At 35.9% G+C, this 23470-nt stretch overlaps 1 protein-coding gene across 3 annotated transcripts in view; it reads right to left on the reverse strand.

Moving 5' to 3' along the window:
- Window positions 1-23470, reverse strand: part of LOC123530778 (bifunctional 3'-5' exonuclease/ATP-dependent helicase WRN-like) — a 108185-nt gene that overhangs the window by 78766 nt on the left and 5949 nt on the right. For 2 of the 3 annotated variants that reach the window (XM_053518655.1, XM_053518656.1), the window contains exons 2-4: window positions 8934-9216; window positions 5302-5793; window positions 4651-4779 (exon numbers count right to left, since the gene is read on the reverse strand). In XM_053518655.1, the coding sequence (XP_053374630.1) occupies window positions 4651-4779; window positions 5302-5793; window positions 8934-9140 (828 nt within the window). In that variant the 5' untranslated portion in view covers window positions 9141-9216. Of the gene's footprint in view, window positions 1-4650; window positions 4780-5301; window positions 5794-8933; window positions 9217-12138; window positions 12319-23470 lie in introns of those variants that run through there. The other variant, XM_053518654.1, reaches the window with a different exon arrangement.

A 23470-nucleotide genomic window follows, 5' to 3' on the forward strand; every position in this document is an offset into this window, starting at 1 on the left:
CTTTCATACAGATCCCATGAAAAGTATGGCCTCTAGAGAGGTCATAATGTTTTTTTTATTATTTGACCTACTGACCTAGTTTTTTATGGCACGTGACCCAGTTTCAAACTTGACCTAGATATCATCAAGGTGAACATTCTGACCAATTTCTATGGAGATCTATTCAAAAGTATGGCCTCTAGAGAGGTCACAAGGTTTTTCTATTTTTAGACCTACTGACCTAGTTTTAGACCGCACATGACCCTGTTTCAAACTTGACCTAAATATCATCAAGATGAACATTCAGACCAATTTTCATACAGATCCCATGAAAAATATGGCCTTTAGAGAGGTCACAAGGTTTTTCTATTATTTGACCTACTGACCTAGTTTTTGAAGGCACGTAACCCACTTTCAAACTTGATCTAGATATCATCAAGGTGAACATTCAGACCAAGTTTCATACAGATCCCATGAAAAATATGGCCTCTAGAGAGGTCACAAGGTTTTTCTATTATTTGACCTACTGACCTAGTTTTTGATGGCATGTGACCCACTTTTGAACCTGACCTAGATATCATCAAGGTGAACAATCTGACCAATTTTCATGAAGATCTCATGAAATATATGGCCTCTAGAGAGGTCACAAGGTTTTTCTATTTTTAGACCTACTGACCTAGTTTTTGACCGCACGTGACCCAGTTTCGAACTTGGCTTAGATATCAACAAGATGAACATTCAGACCAACTTTCATACAGATCCCACGAAAAATATGGCCTTTAGAGAGGTCACAAGGTTTTTCTATTATTTAACCTACTGACCTAGATTTTGAAGGCACGTGACCCAGTTTCAAACTTGACCTAGATATCATCAAGGTGAACATTCTGACCAATTTTCATGAAAATCTTTTGAAATATATGGCCTCTAGAGAGGTCACAAGGTTTTTCTATTTTTAGACCTACTGACCTAGTTTTTGACGGCACCTGACCCAGTTTCGAACTTGACCTAGATATCATCAAGATAAACATTCTGACCAACTTTCATAAAGATCCCATGAAAAATGTGACCTCTAGAGTGGTCACAAGCAAAAGTTTACGGACGCACGCACGCACGCACGGACGGACTGACGGACGGACGACGGACACCGCACGATCACAAAAGCTCACCTTGTCACTTTGTGACAGGTGAGCTAAAAATCAATCTGTTACCATGGTAACAAGTAATTAGATTTGTAACCATGACAAGTTATAAACTTACAAAATAAGATAAAATAGATATAAAACAATAAACATTTCTTGATGTGTCTTTATTTTGGAAAATTGAGAAAATACAATTTTTACCTTACTTTTCAGCTGTTTTGAGTAAAGAAGAGTTATCTCCCTTTATATTGTTTTTCTTATTCAAGTATTATAATGGGTATTAAATGTCAAAATGAATTGTACACTGAATTAGCAATGAATGATCAGGTCAAGTTCTAATTTAAGTAAATAATAACTTCAGTATGGCACTTTTTAAGCATACCCCCTCATAAACCAAATATTCACACACTTGGACGCATGCATGTATAAATCAGTATTTTTTAAAAAATACTGACTTTATTCAGATATTTGGCAACTAAATCAATAAAATAGACATATTTTATAATCTAATGATGCATTCAAAAACAAAATTGGATTGGGGGCCCAAAACACCCCTTAATATCATACATGGTCCTTTGTTTCTTATTAAATAAGTACTGAATGTGTGACCTTACCCAAAAGTCACTGGTTACCGTACTGGTACTGGTACTGATGATATAAACTCAGACAGAAATGAGGTTTTTCACAAGTAACTTTTTTATTTCTGCAAATTTTTATCAATGGTTTTTACCAAAATAAAGCTTAACATTTACTGAAAAACTGACTTAATCTAAATTTATATTTAGTAAGCAAACTCACACGAAGTAAGGCCCTGAAAGGGGTATGTATTAACGTTGACTGATGATAAATTTGAGCACTTTGTCAATTACAAATTTTTTTTCCATAGTACTATATTGAAACTTTCCCAAAAATCCTGCAACAACCATTCCCAATCAAGTAATGAAAAGTGACCCAATGTCAGGCCTTTATGTGTTAACAGTGAGCATGCACAAAAAACATCCTCTTCCCCAGAAATTTTGGATATTTTTTAAACAGATAAATGTAAGTCATTGATTTATACAGAATATTTACCTATTGTTTTTGTTGTTTACACCAGTTGGTGTTGCAAGTGGTTGCATTTAGATGGAGTGTTCAATTATAAAAAAAATTTCCATAGTACTATATTGAAACTTTCCCAAAAATCCTGCAACAACCATTCCCAATCAAGTAATGAAAAGTGACCCAATGTCAGGCCTTTATGTGTTAACAGTGAGCATGCACAAAAAAACATCCTCTTTCCCAGTAATTTTGGATATTTTTTAAACAGATAAATGCGAGTCATTTATTTATACAGAACATTTACCTATTGTTTTAGGTGTTTACACCAGCTGGTATTGCAAGTGGTTGCTTTTAGATGGCGTGTTCAATTATATAAATACTGATTGTAATCAAATAATTCAAAGGTGGTCAACTTCATCATCATTCCGACCGAGTTTATTATCAGTACCAAGTCACAATAACTACACCATAGAGCCAGACAGTCTTGGGGGCGTTACAGGTGTTGCTGCTGCTGCACATTTTATTACTTCTTATGAACAGACTCAATCAAACTGAGTCTGCTATTATTCTTTTTTGGTTGCATTCTATGCTTCCAAGGGATCTTTTTACAGATTTTATTACACTGAAAATAAATACAACACAAAAAGTGACAAAACGGGCAAATATTTGGCTGATGTCATCAGGGATGTAGATAGCTATGCTTCATAATGTGTTTTATTTTATGCTCTCCAGTGAAATACTGAAATTTATCAGTGAAATAAAATTTATATTTTCACTGTTTCAAAAAGAGAATATTTCACTGGTACAGAACTACACTTAAATGCGAAATAATATGAATCATAGATAAAAGAAAATTTCTTGCAATATATACTTCAGTAAAGATATAGATGTACAAAAATACTAACAGGATCATAAATATGTACATTCTATCATAATAGAATTCAAAAGAAATCAGGAATGTGACAGAACTATTTATAATTTTTCTACAAAGACATCCTGACATCACAACATTATGACGTCATGATGCGATACACGTGACATTGTGAGGACAAACTGGATATAATTTTATTTAAACTATTAAAAATACATAAAACTAGAAAATGCTTTTGTAAAAAAGCGCATGTCTCCCCCAATGCAAAGTCCTATAGGCAAGAAGTCAATAGTGGTCAGGAGCGAAAGTCAAAGAGACACTGATGGTTGGCTGCAATAGGGATCATCTACTTGGCATGTCGCTAAATTTCGACACTCTTGGTCTAGTGGTTCTCAAGTCACTGTTCAGGCTCCTGTGACCTTGACCTTTGATCAAGTGACCTCAAAATAAATAGGGGTCATCTACTCTGCATGTCCAATCATCCTATTAAGTTTCAACATTGTAGGTAAAGTGGTTCTCAAGTTATTTCCAAAAAATGATTTTACATGAACAGGCCACTGTGACCTTGACTTTTAATAGACTGACCCCAAAATCAATAGGGGTCATCTACTCTGCATGTTCAATCATCCTATGAAGTTTCAACATTCTGGGTCAAGTGGTTCTCAAGTTATTGATCGGAACTGGTTATCAATGTTCAGGCCCCTGTGACCTTGACCTTTAACGGAGTGACCCCAAAAACAATAGGGGTCATTTACTCTGCATGAACAATCATCCTATGAAGTTTCAACATTCTGGGGCGAGAGGTTCTCAAGTTATTGATTGGAAATGGTTTTCCATGTTCAGGCCCCTGTGGCCTTGACCTTTCACAGAGTGACCGTAAAATCGTTAGGGGTCATCTACCCTGCATGATCAATCATCCTATGAAGTTTCATCATTCTGGGTCAAGTGGTTCTCAAGTTACTGACCGGAAATGGTTTTCAATGTTCAGGCCCCAGTGACCTTGACCTTTGACGGAGTGACCCCAAAAACAATAGGGGTCGTCTACTCCAGCAGCCCTACAACCCTATGAAGTTTGAAGGTTCTAGGTCATATGGTTCTCCAGTTATTGCTCGGAAATGAAGTGTGACGTACGGACGGACAGGGCAAAAACAATATGTCTCCTGGGGGAGACATAATAAACTAAAAATTTGTTTGTTTCAGTATAAGATCGAAATATATTTCACTCACGAACACCGTAATTTACAACTTACTCGCGGCTGTGCTTCTTGTGAAAATATTGCATCATAGTGTTCACTAAGTGAATATATTTTGATTTTACACTAAAACGAACGAAACATCCTCTATAGATAAAAATAATATATCACAAACAGTGATATCCTGTTGAATGAAATCATAGTTTGTTGTTGCATATCACTTTATCACACGGGCTGCAACATTGCAACATAATTCCTCTACATCTAACTCTTCAACAACACCTTTATTCAATGATAAAATCACTCGGATGGGGATGTATTATTTCTGAAACACAGTATGAAACTGGTCATGAATAGAATATACTCAATGAGTGAAGTAAGTCAAATATAACTTGTACATAACTGAAAACCCATATAATTCTATACCAACCTGAAGCACGTCATCGTTAAAATCATCATCTCCAAAATCATCATCCTCAAATAAATCATCAGCATCATCCAATGTGTTTTCAACAACTGACTCAACTTGCTTGATCTGCTTGATTTTGGTATTTTCTGTCTGTAAAAGAGTGAAAAATTAATAGATGAAAGAAAAGAAAGTTGACCCAAAATTATTGTTTCAATTGTATGTCAACGTTTTCTCTCAAAAAAAAGCTTGGGCCCTGAAAATTGATGTAAACCTTGAAATTCAAAACCAAAAATACAACTTTAAAGCTGGAGTTATTACCAATATTTTGTAACAGAACATTTATGAAAAACACAGTACCTTTGTCATTTGTCTACCTCAGCAATCTCTCTGGTTATGAACCTCTAAAACACAAGGCCAAAATTTGGTGATGTTCCAATCCAATAATTGGCACAATGTTTCCCAATGTTTTCTACACCTCTCCATCCCAAATTTTAGCAAAGACATAAACACTTCCCATCTCCATGTAGTATTTGAAACCTAAGTTCTTATGTTAAATTATGTCATTGCTAACCTAATTTCTTGTTAGTTTTAATATTTTTTTTACAAAATAATCTCTAATTTGACCAAATCATACTTCCCTGTAAGTTTACAGAAAGCTCTGCAGTCTCTTACCTCTTGCTTTGCTTTAGATGCATCAGGATTTATCCCTTCCAATTTACCAGGAGTAGAACTGACAACATCATCAAGATCAAAGTTATCAAAGTTTTCAAGGTCATCTGTATTGTCCGAATCCCAGTCTTCCTCATTTTCAACAACTTTTTTCATATTGTTATTTGTGTTCGAATAATCACCGGACATGTTAGACGTATCAAACATATCTTTTGAATCATCATGCTTTGTGTTACTGTTTACAACTTCTGAACTTTGATCTTCATCTTTATCAAGGTCAACAGTAACATCTGAGTCATCTTCACTGATTGATTTTTTGTCAAAAACTGCATTTCTTGTCAAACTTTCCAATGGTGTTATACATACAATAACATCATTATCAGAATCTGTTTCATCACCATTTAAACTCTGTCTGAGCTTTACTTTAAGCCTCTTTAATTCTTTCCTAGTAATTTCGATTGCTTCTATTTCTTTGGATACCCTCTCCTTTGATACCTGAAACACAAGTTTTCACTTAATTGTTAATCAAAACTTTACTCTGCAACTATGAAGGTTATTTTCTTCCTTTTTTCTACCATATATTGATTATGCATCCAAAATAGAGCAAGATACTTTTAAAGCAGTTTTAAAACTTGGCTGTTGATCTATATTTATAAGCTTTCAAATAGAAATTAGATATATACAAATCAAACAAGAGCGCCGCCAAGCGGGGCAATATACGCCCGAAGGATTACATCATAGGATGGGAGCAAAATTTTAAGAACTTGACTGTTGTAGCCCCAAAGGACTGGAACAACAAAAGGAAAACTTCAAAAAACAAATCTAAGTCCACCAAAAAAATATTTTTAGTCTACAAAAAAATCCTTATCAGGTACAGGTATGTAAAAATACACCTTAAAATTGGAGTTACCATCCATATTGTACCACAGAAAAGTGGTCTCGGTTTTTCCCTACGGCCAATAATAAAAAAGTTTCAAAATAAGCTATTTATAGTAACATAAAAGGGAAGTAATTCAAAACAAGAGCTGTCTCCATAGGATGACACATGCCCCCGATGGCACTTTGAATGAATAGTTATGGCCGATGTTAGAGTTTAGGACCTTTGAGCTATGGACCTGGGTCTTGCGCATGACACGTCGTCTTACTGTGGTACACATTCATGCCAAGTTATTTGAAAATCCATCCATCGATGACAAAGATATGGACCGGACACGCCCATCAATGCACTATCCTTTAACGTCTAAGTGTGACCTTGACCTTTGAGCTACGGACCTGGGTCTTGCGCGCGACACGTCGTCTTACTGTGGTACACATTCATGCCAAGTTATTTGAAAATCCATCCATGGATGACAAAGATATGGACCGGACACGCCCATCAATGCACTATCCTTTAACGTCTAAGTGTGACCTTGACCTTTGAGCTACGGACCTGGGTCTTGCGCATGACACGTCGTCTTACTGTGGTACACATTCATGCCAAGTTATTTGAAAATCCATCCATCGATGACAAAGATATGGACCGGACACGCCCATCAATGCACTTTCCTTTAACGTCTAAGTGTGACCTTGACCTTTGAGCTACGGACCTGAGTCTTGCGCGCGACACGTCGTCTTACTGTGGTACACATTCATGCCAAGTTATTTGAAAATCCATCCATGGTTGACAAAGATATGGACCGGACACGCCCATCAATGCACTATCCTTTAACGTCTAAGTGTGACCTTGACCTTTGAGCTACGGACCTGGGTCTTGCGCATGACACGTCGTCTTACTGTGGTACACATTCATGCCAAGTTATTTGAAAATCCATCCATCGATGACAAAGATATGGACCGGATACGCCCATCAATGCACTATCCTTTAATGTCTAAGTGTGACCTTGACCTTTGAGCTACGGACCTGGGTCTTGCGTGCGACACGTCGTCTTACTGTGGTACACATTCATGCCAAGTTATTTGAAAATCCATCCATCGATGACAAAGATATGGACCGGACACGAAAATTGCGGACAGACTGACAGACCGACAGACGGTTCAAAAACTATATGCCTCCCTTCGGGGGCATAAAAAAAATTATTGTAAGTACAAAAAAGAGATCTGCCAAATAAAAACAAGAGCACTGCAATGCAGAGCGATATACACAAAGCAAAGTCATATATGGCCTTTGACCCTTAAGTGTGACCTTGACCTTGAAGTGAGTCATCCGGAACATGCGCTCTGCACATCATTGCAATGTGGTGAACATTTCTGCCAAGTTTCTTTGAAATCCTTCCAGCAGTTCAAGAGTAACAGAGCGGACACGAAACAAACTGATATGACTTTTGACCCCTAAGTGTGACCTTGACCTTGAAGCAAGTCATCAGGAACATGGGCTCTGCACGTCGTCTTGGTGTGGTGAACATTTGTGTCAAGTTTCTTTGAAATCCTTCAAGGGGTTCAAGAGTTACAGAGCGGACACGAAAAACAAACTGATATGACCTTTGGCTCCTAAGTGTGACGTTGACCTTGAAGCGAGACATCCAAAACATGCGCTCTGCACATCGTCTCGGTGTGGTGAACATTTGTGTCAAGTTTCCTTGAAATCCTTCAAGGGGTTTAAGAGTTACAGAGCGGACACGAAACAAACTGATATGACCTTTGACTGCTAAGTGTGACCTTGCCCTTGAAGCGAGACATCCAAAACATGCGCTCTGCACGTCGTCTCCATGTGGTGAACATTTGTGTCAAGTTTCCTTGAAATCCTTCAAGGGGTTCAAGAGTTACAGAGCGGACACGAAATTGCTAACGGACAGACGGACGGACAGACGGACACCAGCGTCATAACATAATACGTCCTTTTGGGCGTATAAAAAGCCATGCTGTGGGAATTATGAATTCAAGGATTTAGTAAGTGTGTAACAATATACTGAAATTAACTGTATCACGATACAATAGTCTGTCGATACAGGTATCGTAACGTAGGCCTGTTTCACGATACAGAAATGATATAGTAAAAAATTTTCCTATCTCGTCCAAGTTATGCCGACTGAGGGGAGGGCCAATGAAATCGATTGTGTGACAAGATTTTCAGATCACAAACCTAAATATGATTGGATATCGCATCTGTAGATATTTTTTCTCCTAACTGCTTGGGTTTGTTAAGCAGCGAATCAAAATTACCGTCACAGCAACCTGTCGAAGTCGAACTGTTAAAAAATGTCCGAATTTACCCGGACGCCCCCTACCCTAGTTACAGAAATAATGAAGCCTTTGATCTGATTCGTAATTAAGGTAGTCAAGACCAATTTTTAATGACTGTAGATGTTTAGCTGTCTGTGTGTCTTAAAACAGAAACAGAAAACAAAACATTAAAAGAAACTAAATATTCAGACTTTTTTTTTCCCCCTCTGATATATGGCCTCTGGACAAGATTGCCCCAAGTTCTAGATATTTGCTGGGTGCAGAAACTTATATACAGTATAAATTTAGCACCTATCTTACTGACATCACAAAAGCTACAAGTACAATTCCCATTCCAGACTTACAAACAAAATAATATTTAACATTTACAAAACCAGTTGTTCTAAGATAAATCCAGTGGGCACTGACAGTTATCTAAAATGAAATGGTGCAGTTCATTTATTCAAATTACTTACCCCAACTTTGGTCCTTTCCTGAAGCTGTATATTAAGAATCTTCTCGTGTATTTGATTAATCTGTTCTGCTGCTTTTGCAATACAGTCTTCACCTAATTCGTCACTGATCTGGCCTTTATCAGTATTTGTTAACGAGATACAGGTACCATGAAGACAGTCAACACTTTCTTTTAACAGTTCCACAGTCTGTGCGACATTCCTAGCCATAATGCTCAAGATAATGTCTTCTTAAACTGCTGGAAACTTTGCACCTTTTTCACATTTTCCCTTACAAATTAGAAATCTGAAAAAAATAATACAGAAATCTTTATTTTGCATTCTGGCATTTTTAATGGGGAATGGTGTGGGGAGGGAGGAATGGGGTCAGTATTAAAGAAGGAATGGCTATAATTAGGGAACCCATATAGTACAGGAACTTATATTGTTAACTCGTCATATTATTCTTTCAGGAATGTAAGATGCTAGAAGTTCCAAGGGTTACAACTGAAACATATGGTAAGAAACGCTTTCAGTTTAAAGCTGCCCAGGTCTGGAATAGTCTCCCGAACGAGCTGAGGACAACAAATGAGTTCAGACATCTGATTAGTGGCTTCAAATGCAAATGTTCTATGTGTCTTTTTTAGTGTCTTTTTTAGTGTTTTTAGTAGGTTTTGTGATTCTGTACTTGTTTCAATTTCTGCTTGTTTATAGAATGCTCATCAGTGTTTCAGTTGCTTTCCCTTTTGTTACTGCTGCATGTGAACTTTCTTTTTGTTTTCTTTGCACACTCCTATTTTTGCTTCAAAGAAGTTAATAGTTATGCAATTTATCATTTTGTTGTTTGCTACATTGTATGTGCATATGTTTGCATCAGAATAGCTCATCAGTGTTTCAGTTGCTTTCCCTTTTGTTACTGTTGCATGTAAACTTTCTTTTTGTTTTCTTTGCATACTCCTGTTTTTGCTTAAATGAAGTTACCATAAACATGTTTTACCTAGTGATTTCATGGAAAAAAATATTCTGACCAATTATCATTAAAATTGGAGCAAACCTTGAGTATAACAAGTATTTTCTTTGATTTGACCTAGTGACCTAGTTTTTGACCCCAAATGACCCATATTCGAACTTGACATAGATTTCATCAAGGCTATCATTCTGACCAAATTTCATGAAGATCAATTAAAAATACAGCCTCTATCGCATTAACAAGTTTTTTCTTTGATTTGACCTAGTTTTTGACCCCAGACAACCCATATTCGAACTTGACCTAGATTTCATCAAGGCAACTATTCTGACTAAATTTTATGAAAATCTAGTATAAAATACAGCCCCTATTGCATACACAGGTTTTGCCATGATTTGACCTAGTGACCTAGTTTTTGAACCCAGATGACCCATATTCAAACTTGACCTAGATTTCATCAAAGCTTTCATTCTGACAAAATTTCATGAATATCAGTTGAAAAATACAGCCTCTATCACAAACACCAGGTTTTTCTTTGATTTAACTTATGGACCTACTTTTAAACCCTAGATGACCCATACTCAAACTCTACCTAGATTTCATCAAGGCAATCATTCTGACTTACTTTCATTAAGATCAATTAAAAAATACAGCCTCTATTGCATACACAAGGTCTTCCTTTGATTTGACCTATTGGCCTACTTTTTGATCCCAGATGACCCATATTGGAATTTTACCTAGATTTCATAAAGGCAATCATTCTGACCAAATTTAATGAAGATCAATTGAAAAATACAGCCTCTATCGCATATAAACAAGGTTTTTCTTTGATTTGACCTAGTGACCTAGTTTTTAACCCCAGATGACCCATTTTCAAAATCGGCCTAGATTTCATCAAGGCTATCATTCTGACCAAAATTCATGAGAACTTATTGAAAAATACAGCCTCTATCGCATACACAAGGTTATTGTTTGATTTGACCTAGTTTTTGACCCCAGATGACCCATTTTCCAACTTGATCTAGATTTTATCAAGGTTACTATTCTGACCAAAATTCATGAAGATAAATTGAACAAGAGCTGTCAGTGGACAGCGCGCTCGACTATTCTCAGTGCTTGATAGTATAATATAAGCAATGAGTAAAACTTTAACATTACAATAAGCATATTCTAAGTCAAAAAGGGGCCATAATTCAGTCAAATTCCTTGATAGTGTTGCCTCCTCCTTTTTACAGACTGGGGTCATGATGGTAAGCAAGTATGCAAAATATGAAAGCAATACCTCAATGGACTTTGAAAATATTTGGGGTGGTACACAAACTTTAACATTTATTCTAAGTTGAAAAGGGGCCATAATTCAGTCAAAATGCTTGATAGAGTTGCCTCCTCCTTTTTACAGACTGGGGTCATGATGGTAAACAAGTATGCAAAATATGAAAGCAATATCTCAATGGACTTTGAAAAATATTTGGGGTGGTACGCAAACTTTAACATTTATTCTAAGTCGAAAAGGGGCCATAATTCAGTCAAAATGCTTGATAGAGTTGCCTCCTCCTTTTTACAGACTGGGGTCATGATGGTAAACAAGTATGCAAAATATGAAAGCAATATCTCAATGGACTCTGAAAATATTCGGGGTGGTACGCAAACTTTAACATTTATTCTAAGTCGAAAAGGGGCCATAATTCAGTCAAAATGCTTGATAGAGTTGCCTCCTCCCTTTTACAGACTGGGGTCATGATGGTAAACAAGTATGCAAAATATGAAAGCAATATCTCAATGGACTTTGAATATATTTTGGGTGGTAAGCAAACTTTAACATTTATTCTAAGTCGAAAAGGGGCCATAATTCAGTCAAAATGCTTGATAGAGTTGCCTCCTCCTTTTTACAGACTGGGGTCATGATGGTAAACAAGTATGCAATATATGAAAGCAATATCTCAATGGACTTTGAAAATATTTGGGGTGGTACGCAAACTTTAACATTTGTGTGACGCCCACGCTAACGCTAACGCCGATGCCGGGGCGAGTAGGATAGCTCCCCTATTCTTCAAATAGTCAAGCTAAAAATACAGCCTCTATTGCATACACAAGGTTTTTTGATGATTTGACCTAGTGACCTAGTTTTTGACCCCAGATGACCCATATTCGAACTTGGCCTAGATTTCATCAAGGCAATCATTCTGACCAAATTTCATTAAGATCAATTGAAAAATACAGCCTCTATCGCATACACAAGCTGAATGTTGACAGACAACTTACAGACAGACAGACAACGGACATTGAGCGATCTTCTTCTTCTTCACAGGTAAACTCCTCCAATATTGATTGAAGCACCTCTCTTCAAGAGAGTTATATCCAATTTGAATAAAAATCCAGCAGAATATGATGTTAAAACATCAATACCTCATGCTCATGCCTTTATTACACTAAATTATGTTACTGTACACAGATTTTATCCTGACCTAATGTCACTAATCCTTCAGAATGTATAGTCTTTTTCAAGAAATGTCTTTGTTTATTTTTATCTTAGTTTATTTTATAGTGGTCTGTTTTAATGATAGGGGTTTAACAAGTGGGCTAGTTGTAAGCATTTTTTGCAATCTGTCTGTATGGAGGTAATGGATTGCACATTGACTTGCACGTTCAATCCTTATCTTGGTCTTATTGGACATCATGATGTGTGGCTTAAGGCTTCTATGTGTACAGTCCGCCAACATTTGTGTTAATGTTCTTGCATTATGAAGTAATAAGACCTTGTCTGGATGCATTTCTTGCAGAATTTCCTGTAGTAGATCAATTCCTTTGGTTCTGGCAGTATCAAGGCTTGAACATCTAGTTAAGAAGTGTTCAACTGTTTCATCTTCTTGATTACACAAGATGCATATGCTGGATAGTTCTGCCTTATTAAATTTTGCTGAATTTGTTTGAAGAGTATAGGTACCTGTCGCCAATCTTGATTTCAGTTCCGCCTGTCGTACTTTATGGTCAACAGGTTTGATGGATTTCCATATATTGTGTGGTTTCTGAGTGGGTCTATCTTGTATTTGGAGAAACTTAAGTGTTGTTTTCTGAGCAAGTTGCTGATCCCATACCAGTACTTGTCAATTGCGGTATTCACCATTAAATTCCAACGTTCCTTTTTTGGTGGATTATCAAAAAGAATTTTTGCCTCTGGCAGACTGTACTTTTGTAAAGATTCAGTCACTGTGTTTGCCAGGGAGTTTCCATGACCGGCTTTCATGATTAATTGTCTTGACAGGATGCTATACTCCACAGAACCTTTCAGCCTAGCAATATTTAGAAATGCTGAGAATCTTCGCTTATCTATTACAGATTCTATTGGTTCTATACCAAGGACATGTACTCCTGCAGTTGCTGTTCTTTCCGGTAGTCCCTGGAAATGTTTTATCATAAAACGTTGCTGTCTTTCCAGTTTTTCTATGTCAGTATTTGAAACTTTTAACACTTCAATGCCATATAAGGCTCTGGGCAAGGCATAAGTTTTCCAAAGATTGCGCGCCACCAAGCGGATAAGCTTCTACGAGCATGTAGTCCAGGTCCTAACATACCATATATTGCTTGTCTTGCAGATTTCAGTCTATCATCAGTATTCACTTTATTTTGAGATGTTCTTACTAAACCAAGATGTTTTATTTCCTTTGATTGCTGTAGTTCTTTATCATTCATGATTATCTTTTCAGGTTGTTTGTTTTTTATACGGCTAAAACAAGATCAGATAGGGAATTTATGTTGCAATTTTGCCAAAAAAATAAAGTTTTTCAAATCCTCATTTTTTCAGCCCATGTCATGGTCTAATATACCAGGGACCAAATATCAAAACCTTTTTGACTAGGACTGTCTGCTATAAAATTTACAAGGCAGCAATTATATGAGGGTAGCAGAGTCACGGACACTACAAACACAAGGCATAACAATGTGTAATTTATGGAAAACAGTCAAACACTGAAGTAAAGATTCATTTTGACTGTAACTTGCTTAAACAAGTACAATTTAGCAAGTTTCACTCGTAAACCACTCGATAGAAGACATCATTGTGTTAATATTTGCATAAGAAGTATGATTATAATAACACAAATTGTTTATCAAACTTTTCAAATTCTTTTATTTTAACAGAACAGCTGACAATGATAGGAAAACTACTTCAGTTCACTAACAAGACATTGTGCTTTTATGCAAAACAGATGCTCAGGACTAAAAGTTTATGAGTTTTGAAAATAAATTGGTTCATTAAGATGTTTTAAAATGTCTACGGACACTACAAAACATGTTACATGATTTGATGATGATTCCAACAATGCTGTTGCAATATACAGAGAAAGTTATGTAATGACTAACTAAAGTAAGGTTTACACAATCATAAAAATACAACTGATGTGAATGCTTCTTTTTTTATGGTTACATATTTCCAAAACCTGAGTCAAAATTTTTTTCTCATGGTGTTTCTTAAGTAGAAAATGTATATCTAACCTCTATCCTGGCATAAAATGTATAAAGATTTTGCATAAAAAGCACACTCTTGTAGCCACAAACAAATGCTTAACATTTTAAACATTTTAAATATCATTAACTTGTCTTAAAGAATCACTGTTATAACATCTACGGACACTACAGAAATTCATACTGTGTCTAAACCTTAGTTTCACCATCATTTTAACCTTTTTGTTACAATTTAGTTTAGAAAATTGACTTTCAAACATCCATACTTCGAAAATAACAGTAGAAAACTGTTGAATTATTCACAGCTATGAAATCTTTTGTTGAAAATGTCCATTAAGAATTAAAATATTAACTATTTGAGACAAAAACTTGTATTCCAAACAGTTTGTACTAACAAAAGAACTCATCAACACAACAAAAAACCTACCTCTATCAACCTTGAACAAACAGCAAACAATTTGAAAAAGAATAACACATGTGACAGTTCGATGAACCAATATATAGTGGTGCATTCTACGGACACTACATACTAGTGCATGAGTATTTACCAGACTGTAATAACAGAAACACAAGTTTAAGCTTCCAGTGAACTATGATATGTTTTGAATACACTTAGAAACAAAATCTTTTAATAGGAAAATTTGAAAAAAAATACACAAAATTTGATACAAAATTGTATTCCGTTGTGGTTTTCCTGGTTACCTTCAAACACACACAATATCACGCAGTCACACACGTAGACAGACAGACAGAAAGACAGACAGAGAGAAAGAAACACAGGTACATACAACGCTAAAATAAGTCTCAACAGTTTTTGTCCCAAATTCGACACTTTTTAGGCATAGCAGTTTACTCAGAATTGATAGCTTACGAGATTTTTAAGAAAGTTAATAATCATATCTAACCAATAAAATATAAATGCCTTAAAACACATCAATCAATTTTATTCAGAAAATCGACCGGTAGTATTTCCTGGTCAATTTTTGTTAGGGTCAGATACCGCCAAAATAGAGCATAAACCAGTGGGTGTTTACCCTCTTTAACCACTGATAGATTAAACAAAGCGAAACGAAATACATTCCTTGTAGTAGTTAACGTACGTACACAGAAATGAAGTCATAACGATTCAAAGACATACAAGATCCGGATTAGTTTTATTAGCTCGACTATTCATAGAATAGTAGAGCTACTGGACTCGCCCATGCGTCGGCGTCCGCGTCCCAATTTGGTTAAGTTTTTGTATGTAAGCTGGTATCTCAGCAACCACTTGTGGGAATGGATTGAAACTTCACACACTTATTCACTGTGATAAACTGACTTACACTGCACAGGTTCAATAACTCTGTTTTGCTTTTTTACAAAATTATGCCCCTTTTTTGACTTAGATATTTTGGGGTTTTGTATGTAAGATGGTATCTCAGTAACCAATTGTGGGAATGGATTGAAACTTCACACACTTATTTACTGTGATAAACTGACTTACACTGCACAGGTTCCATAACTCTATTTTGCTTTTTTACAAAATTATGCCCCTTTTTCGACTTAGAATTTTTTGGTTAAGGTTTTGTATGTAAGCTGGCATCTCAGTCAGGGTTGGCAAAAAGACGGGAAATACTCGTATTTCCCGGGACGCGGGAAATACTGGTAATTCCCGGGAAATACTGGGAAATACTCTTCAGGCCTTACATTCGTTGTAAATTTGACCCAAAAATTTTATCATACTAACTTCAGGCAAGATTACACTCCTTTCAAAAAGTCCAATTATACACTCCAAAATACAGGGGTTACTGCTAATTGGTGGATTATTGACAGATTCTATAAAGATACAGAATATACAGTATAGCCCCAAGCACTATATTTAACTATCCTATTGCACATGTTTGTTGCAAATAAAGTAACAATACTTTGCTGTAAAATAATTCCCTACATGACCCAAAGCTCAGAGATACCACAAGCTCTACTCCATGAAGCCACTATCAACAACACAAAGCCAGCAGTGTGGTGGCGTGCTGTGGAACGATCACAAACTGTGTGTCTGGAACTTTGTGAACTAGCAAAAAAACTTCTGGTTATGCCAGCTAGCTCTGGTGGCATTGAGAGAGTGTTTTTTTAATTTTGCTGTCATTCAAACAAAAACTTAGAAATAGACTTGGAGTGAAAAAAGCAGCAAAACTGGTGTTTTGCTTCCGCATGTTAAGGTCCAAAGAGGAATTGGACTGGTGATGAAGGAACTTTCATGGTCACCAGGGGTCTGACAGTGGAATATAATATGATTTTTGCCATAGTGTATGTGTGCATGCAAATGCTAGTTATTTAACAGATATTTTGTGGGTTTTTTTTGTCAAAATAAACTGTTTTTTGCTGAAAATTTGAGTATTTCCCAGTATTTCCCAGTATTTCCCACTTTTGCAATTTTTAGGAGTATTTCCCGGTACGGGAATTACCGGACTGGTAAATACCATGCCAACCCTGATCTCAGTACTCACTAATGGGAATTGATTGAAACTTCACACACTTGTTCACTGTCATGATCTGACATGCACAAAGCAGGTCCCATAACTTTATTTTGCTCTTTTTACAAAATTATGCCCCTTTTTCAACATATAAATTTTTGGTTAAGTTTTTGTATGTAAGCTGGTATCTCAGTATCCACTAATGGGAAAGGATTGAAACTTCACACACTGGTTCACTGTCATGATATGACATGCAGTGCAAAGGGTCAATAACTCAACTTCGCATTTTACAAAATTTGCCTTTTTCTTACATAGGAGTTTTGGTTAAATTTTATCATTAAAGCTGGTATGTCTGCATGACGCTCCTCACTAATTCCGGGACATGGCATTGAACACCTATCATAACTTCGGTCATCTGCTTTAGCAGCGCACGAGCTTGTCATGTTTAACCGGGCAACACACCGACAGGCTCACACTACCTGCTTACAATCCCTATTTTCTACGATTTTGGTTTCTATCTTAATTTCGCCCCTATTTTGAACTTCACATTCATCAGCTGTAGATTCATTCCTCCATTACTTGACTAAAGCCTGCTTTCGATATTAAGACAGTGTTGATTAGTCGAGCGTTGCTGTCCTCCGACAGCTCTTGTTTAAGAAATAATTTATAGTAAAAGAGTTTTTTAACACTATGCACGATGGGCGGTTATAAGTCGGGCGTAATAATTTAATGAGGGCGCAGTCCTAGTGCAATTATTTGTACGACATATTACCTCCCGAATTATTTCGATTCTAATATGCCTTTAATCTAAAATAGTAGATAAAATATAGTAGCACTCTTTCTTGTTTGCAACAAAAACATTAACGTCACCGCACGATAACGTGACGTTATTCTAGCTTTTAGTGTTTTAACAGAGAATAGCATATGAGAATATTTCTTGCGCAACGTTATGTCTGTTCCGTATTTTTTATTTGAATCAAGAACTAGAGGGAAATATCTATCAAGGCTTTATCTAACTTCTGTTTATTCCTAAATCTTCTCTGCTGTTCTCTTTTTTGACGTCTTAGTTCATTGCACAGTACTGGATCAGTCTGTTTTGCTATTCTCTGCATTTCCCTTTCCCTTTTTTTCCTCTCTCTGTCCTTAAGTTTCATCTTTTCGTATTTTGCACTGTCACTTTTAACTTTTGCCCTGTATCTACGCATAATTTTGGCCTTCTTACTCTCAAGCACATAATTCTTTTCATTCTCTTCATTGTTATCTTTTGTACTGTTTCTTTTTGGACTCATTTTGTTATAATTTCCCTTTTATAATGTTAATTTTTCAAAAAGCTGTAAAACACTAAGTATATTAGAGATTGTGTACATATCATGCATTCTTGTAGTGTCCGTAGATCAAGTGACAATATAAAAAATCGCTCTGTTAAGAGATCAAGTGTGGTTAAATGTACATTATAGTTTGATGATTCATATTGGATAGTTATACTGTATGTAAATAATGCAATCTGGCTAAAGTACACTTAGTGAAACTGGTTTTATAGCTTGCTAAAGTTCATTTTCACTTGAAAAGATAGACAAAAACATATTTTTCTAAAATACTCTGAAAGATGAAAGTTTTATCTCTTTGGAATCAGTATATCCTTACAAAAACATCAATAATATCCCAAGCTCATTGATTATGTACTGGTTTTAAGAAAATTATCTACAGTTAAATTATTGATCTACGGACACTACGGTCTACGGACAAATTTCTGTTGCTTCCCAACAAATAACCAGTCGCAGAAGCAGAAAGATGTTTAGTTCTGCTAATTCTCTGAGTCAGTCTCAAATAGAAAATAATACAAAATAGGAAATATTATTTGTGGGTCTTACAATTTACATATTGCAAACATTGATCTACGGACACTGCAAATAAGTCATGTTACCAAATTATGACTCAATTTTTTTCATTTGGACCTGAAGCAAAATCTTTATATTCAGAGTGGTATATGATTATCAGCAACAGCACACACTACCATACTGTATCTGGCATATCACTGTTGCCTTTGTAATAGGGTGATAGAGACAGACCTTCAAAAACCAAAATAACATAACGAAGGCCTGTTTTCGTATTTTTTTTATTAAAACTTAATTCCTTCACTGATAAAGAAATAATTTGACTTTCTTTTTTGAAAATTTGCCATTTTTTATTTGCAACACCATAACGATGAAAAAACACCATTTTTCGACCATATTATCTATTACCATTGATTACAGTGTGTAAGAAATCGCAGGAAAGTATGTAATGTTATACATCTTAAGAAAGCCCGAAACCTGTACTTTTACATGCACAAAGTACTTATTCCCTATCTGTCAACAGTAAGGAATGCCATCACCATAACATGGGCCCATTTCATTTTCCCTATCTGATCTTGTTTTAGCCGTATATTCAAAATTTCAGACTTGTCTGCATTTATTGTAACTTTATCTTTCATTGTACAGTATTCAACAATTTGCACCATTGCTTGTAGATTCTCATTTGAAGTGGCTAATAGTGCTGTGTCATCTGCACAGGTTGGTGCAGCTGCCGAGACCTCTCCAAAATTTGCTCCCAACTCACTTACTGATAAGCAGTCTAGTGTGCTGTTGTGGTACGCCTTGTATAGTGAATAGTGTTGTTGAGAGGGTTGCGCCTTGTTTGGTCCCTTGCTGAAGTAAGAATTTATCCGATAGTTCTCCATTCCATTTTACTTTCACTGTTGCTTTTTTATATAAGTTCCTAAGTAGTAACCATAAATGTCCAGTTATGCCTTGATGATACAGTTTATTAAATAGAACTTCATGATCCACTGTATCAAATGCCTTTTGTGCATCCAAAGTGAAACTAGCCATTATTAACTGGTCTCTACTCCCTATATTAAAAATTGTCTCTGATATGATAAAGGCTGCATTTATAGCTGAGCTGTTTGCCGTAAAGCCTCTTTGCAACGGATTCTGTTGTTTATCAAAAATTCTATCTACTCTTGTTTGAGGATATTTTCAAGTATTTTCATTATGCAGTTAGTTACCACTATTCCTCTGAAATTTCCGGGCATACATATATCCTTCCCTTTTTTATGAACTGGTGTTAAGATACCTTCTTTGAGATTATCTGGAACATCTAATTCTGTGAATATTTTATTAATTGTATTAGTTACAACTGGAACTAACTCTTCTCTTGCATGCTTGAAATGTTCCGCAGAGATTCCATCCCTATCAGGCGCTTTCCCACTGTTCATATTCTTTATTGCACTATCTACTTCCTGATGTGTAACCTTTTCAATAGATGTTCCACTTTCAGTCTCTTTTTCAAATATTAATTTATTTTGAAGAACAATAATATCATTTTCATCCTGTCTTTCTGGAGGTGTAGCTAAGTTTTCAAAATGGTTCTTCCATGATTCTAAGATTTCTTCAGGTTGTGATTTCTCGACACCATTTACTATTAAAGATATGCAGTTTTCACTACACTCAGTGTTTCTTTGTGCTTTAATCATTTTGTAGAAAGTCTTTTGATCCCTTTCAGAACACTCCATAAGCTTATTTATATAATTCATTTTAGATTCTGCATGTGCTCTTCTCTGTAGTCTTTTTAATTTCTTTTATTCATGTTTCATTTCAAGTTTACTCTGTTCACATTTTTTATTGGAGTCTTTCCATTTTTTAAATAGTAATTTACACCTCTTTGAAGAATTACTTATACTGCGATTCCAAATACCCCTACCTACTGACCTCAGGCTTTTTAGCTTCCTATAGTTAGGTATCGCTTTTGATCCTGCATGATGTAGAGTATTTTTCAGTTTTTTGATTTGCTCACTAGTTGACTGTTTACAGTGAAACACCGCTCGCTCGAGCATCGATGACTCGAGCACCCGGGCTCGCTCGAGCAATTCATGTGGTCCCTGCCGATTTTCTTCTATTTTCTATGTGAAATTACCATGGCTGGGTCGAGCATCGATAACTCGATCGCTCGAGCATGACACCTGGTCCCTGTGTATTAATTTACTCTTTGTTGCTTATGGCAAACTCGAGCAGAGGTGTCAACATTTTTCACACCTTTGGCGGTCAGAATGTATCGGTTAATTTAAAACTTTCGCACGTCGTGAGAATTGCATGGTCTATTCCCCGACTAACTTAAATGTTTGTTTGTCGGTATATTTGATCTGATAATAAATTTAATTATTGATGAAAGGTGGAAGAAAAATTTTATTGATCAAAATTGTTATTAATTATTACTTTTTTCTGCGGGATCGAGAAGATAATTATGAGATCTTAATATTTTAATCAACAGTTGTTTGCATGCAAATAAAGGAAATAAGATAGCCTTTTCATAAAAATGAGACGATAAAATGAGATCTTAATTTGGAGAAGAAAATTGCGAATTCGATTACAGTATTTCGAATAAAATAATGTCTTAACTGTTTCTTCACATGTGCCATTTACGATCTATCATAAATAACGTTTGTAATACGTTTTATTTTTGAAAATGTCACGAGTGTGTTATTATAACGCATCACTGTTTCCTCTGCAAATGGTCTCGATGACAATTGGTAAAACAAACTTCAACTTTCTTCGTATGTTGGTCAATGTTTGGGTCGCTCGAAACCATGAATAACTCGAGCATTTTGCTCATCCCCTTGCGACATCGAGCGAGCGGTGTTTCACTGTATCATTAAAATTTAATCTGGTACTGAGTTCCCTTTTATAAGTCTTTATCACACTTATCCCAATTTGGTTTGCTCACTATTTTCATCTTTTTCCCTTTCAGTTTCCTTTTTGTCTTTGCTTCTAAGCAGACCCATATTAAACTATGGTCCGATACCAAAAAACTCAGGTGAGCTAAAAACATAATGTCAAATATAATGCAATGCATAGATCCTTTGACTTTTCTTTTACATTTTCTTGTTTGGATCAATTATACATTCGTGAATTTAGAAGGTTTCTATTAATTTCATTGTAACAGATAAAAAAAACATAGAGAAAAATGATTTTACACTGCTCGCTAACGTTCAACAAATTCAAAACATGTATGTAACAGGTGAATTACAAAAACAAGAGGACCATGATGGTCCTGAATCGCTCACCTCTTCCCACATGACCCAGTTTTGAGTATCACGTAGTTTTTTCTATTATTTGACATAGTGACCTAGTTTTTGAGCTCATGTGACCCAGTTTTGAACTTGACCTAGATATTATCAAGAAAAAAATTCTGACCAATTTTCATGAAGATCCATTGAAAAATATGGTCTCTAGAGAGGTCACAAGGTTTTTCTATTATTTGACCTGTTGACCTAGTTTTTGAAGGTACGTGACCCTGTTTTGAACTTTACCTAGATATCATCAAGGTGAACATTCTCATTAATTTTCATGAAGATCTCATGAAAAATATGGCCTGTAGAGAGGTCACAAGGTTTTTCTATTTTTATACCTACTGGCCTAGTTTTTGACCGCACGTGACCCAGTTTCGAAAGTGATCTAGATATCATCAAGGTGAACATTCAGATCAATTTTCATGAAGATCCATTGAAAAATATGGCCTCTAGAGAGGTCAAAAGATTTTTCTAATTTTAGACCTACTGACCTAGTTTTTGACCGCAGTTGAACCAGTTTCAAACTTGACCTAGATATCATCAAGATGAACATTCAGACCAACTTTCATACAGATCTCATGAAAAGTATGGCCTCTAGCGAGGTCACAAGGTTTTTTTATTATTTGACCTACTGACCTAGTTTTTTAAGGCACATGACCCAGTTTCAAACTTGACCTAAATATCATCAAGGTGAACATTCTGACCAATTTTCATGAAGATCCTTTCAAGGGTATGGCCTCTAGAGAGGTCACAAGGTTTTTCTATTTCAAGACCTACTGACCTAATTTGTGATCGCAGTTGACCCAATTTCAAATTTGACCTATACATCATCAAGATAAACATTCAGACCAACTTTCATACAGATCCCATGAAAAATATGGCCTCTAGGAGAGGTCACAACGTTTTTTCATTATTTGACCTACTGACCTACTTTTTGATGGCACGTGACCCACTTTCGAACTTGACCTAGATATCATTAAGATGAACATTCTGACCAATTTTTATGGAGATCCATTCACAAGTATGGCCTCTAGAGAGGTCACAAGGTTTTTCTATTTTTAGACCTACTGACCTAGTTTTTGACCATACATGACCCTGTTTCGAACTTGACCTAGATATCATCAAGATGAACATTCAGACCAACTTTCATACAGATCCCATGAAAATATGGCCTTTAGAGAGGTCACAAGGTTTTTCTATTATTTGACCTACTGACCTAGTTTTTGAAGGCACGTGACCCACTTTCAAACTTTACCTAGATATCATCAAGATGAACATTCAGACCAACTTTCATACAGATCCCATGAAAAATATGGCCTCTAGAGAGGTCACAAGGTTTTTCTATTATTTGTCCTACTGACCTAGTTTTTGATGGCACGTGACCCACTTTCGAACTTGACCTAGATATCATCAAGGTGAACATTCTGACTAACTTTCATGGAGATCTCATGAAATATATGGCCTCTAGAGAGGTCACAAGGTTTTTCTATTTTTAGACCTACTGACCTAGTTTTTGACCGCACGTGACCCAGTTTCGAACTTGAACTAGATATCATCAAGATGAACATTCAGA

This window comes from Mercenaria mercenaria, chromosome 11, assembly GCF_021730395.1.
Source record: "Mercenaria mercenaria strain notata chromosome 11, MADL_Memer_1, whole genome shotgun sequence".
Classification (NCBI taxonomy): Eukaryota; Metazoa; Mollusca; class Bivalvia; order Venerida; family Veneridae; genus Mercenaria; species Mercenaria mercenaria.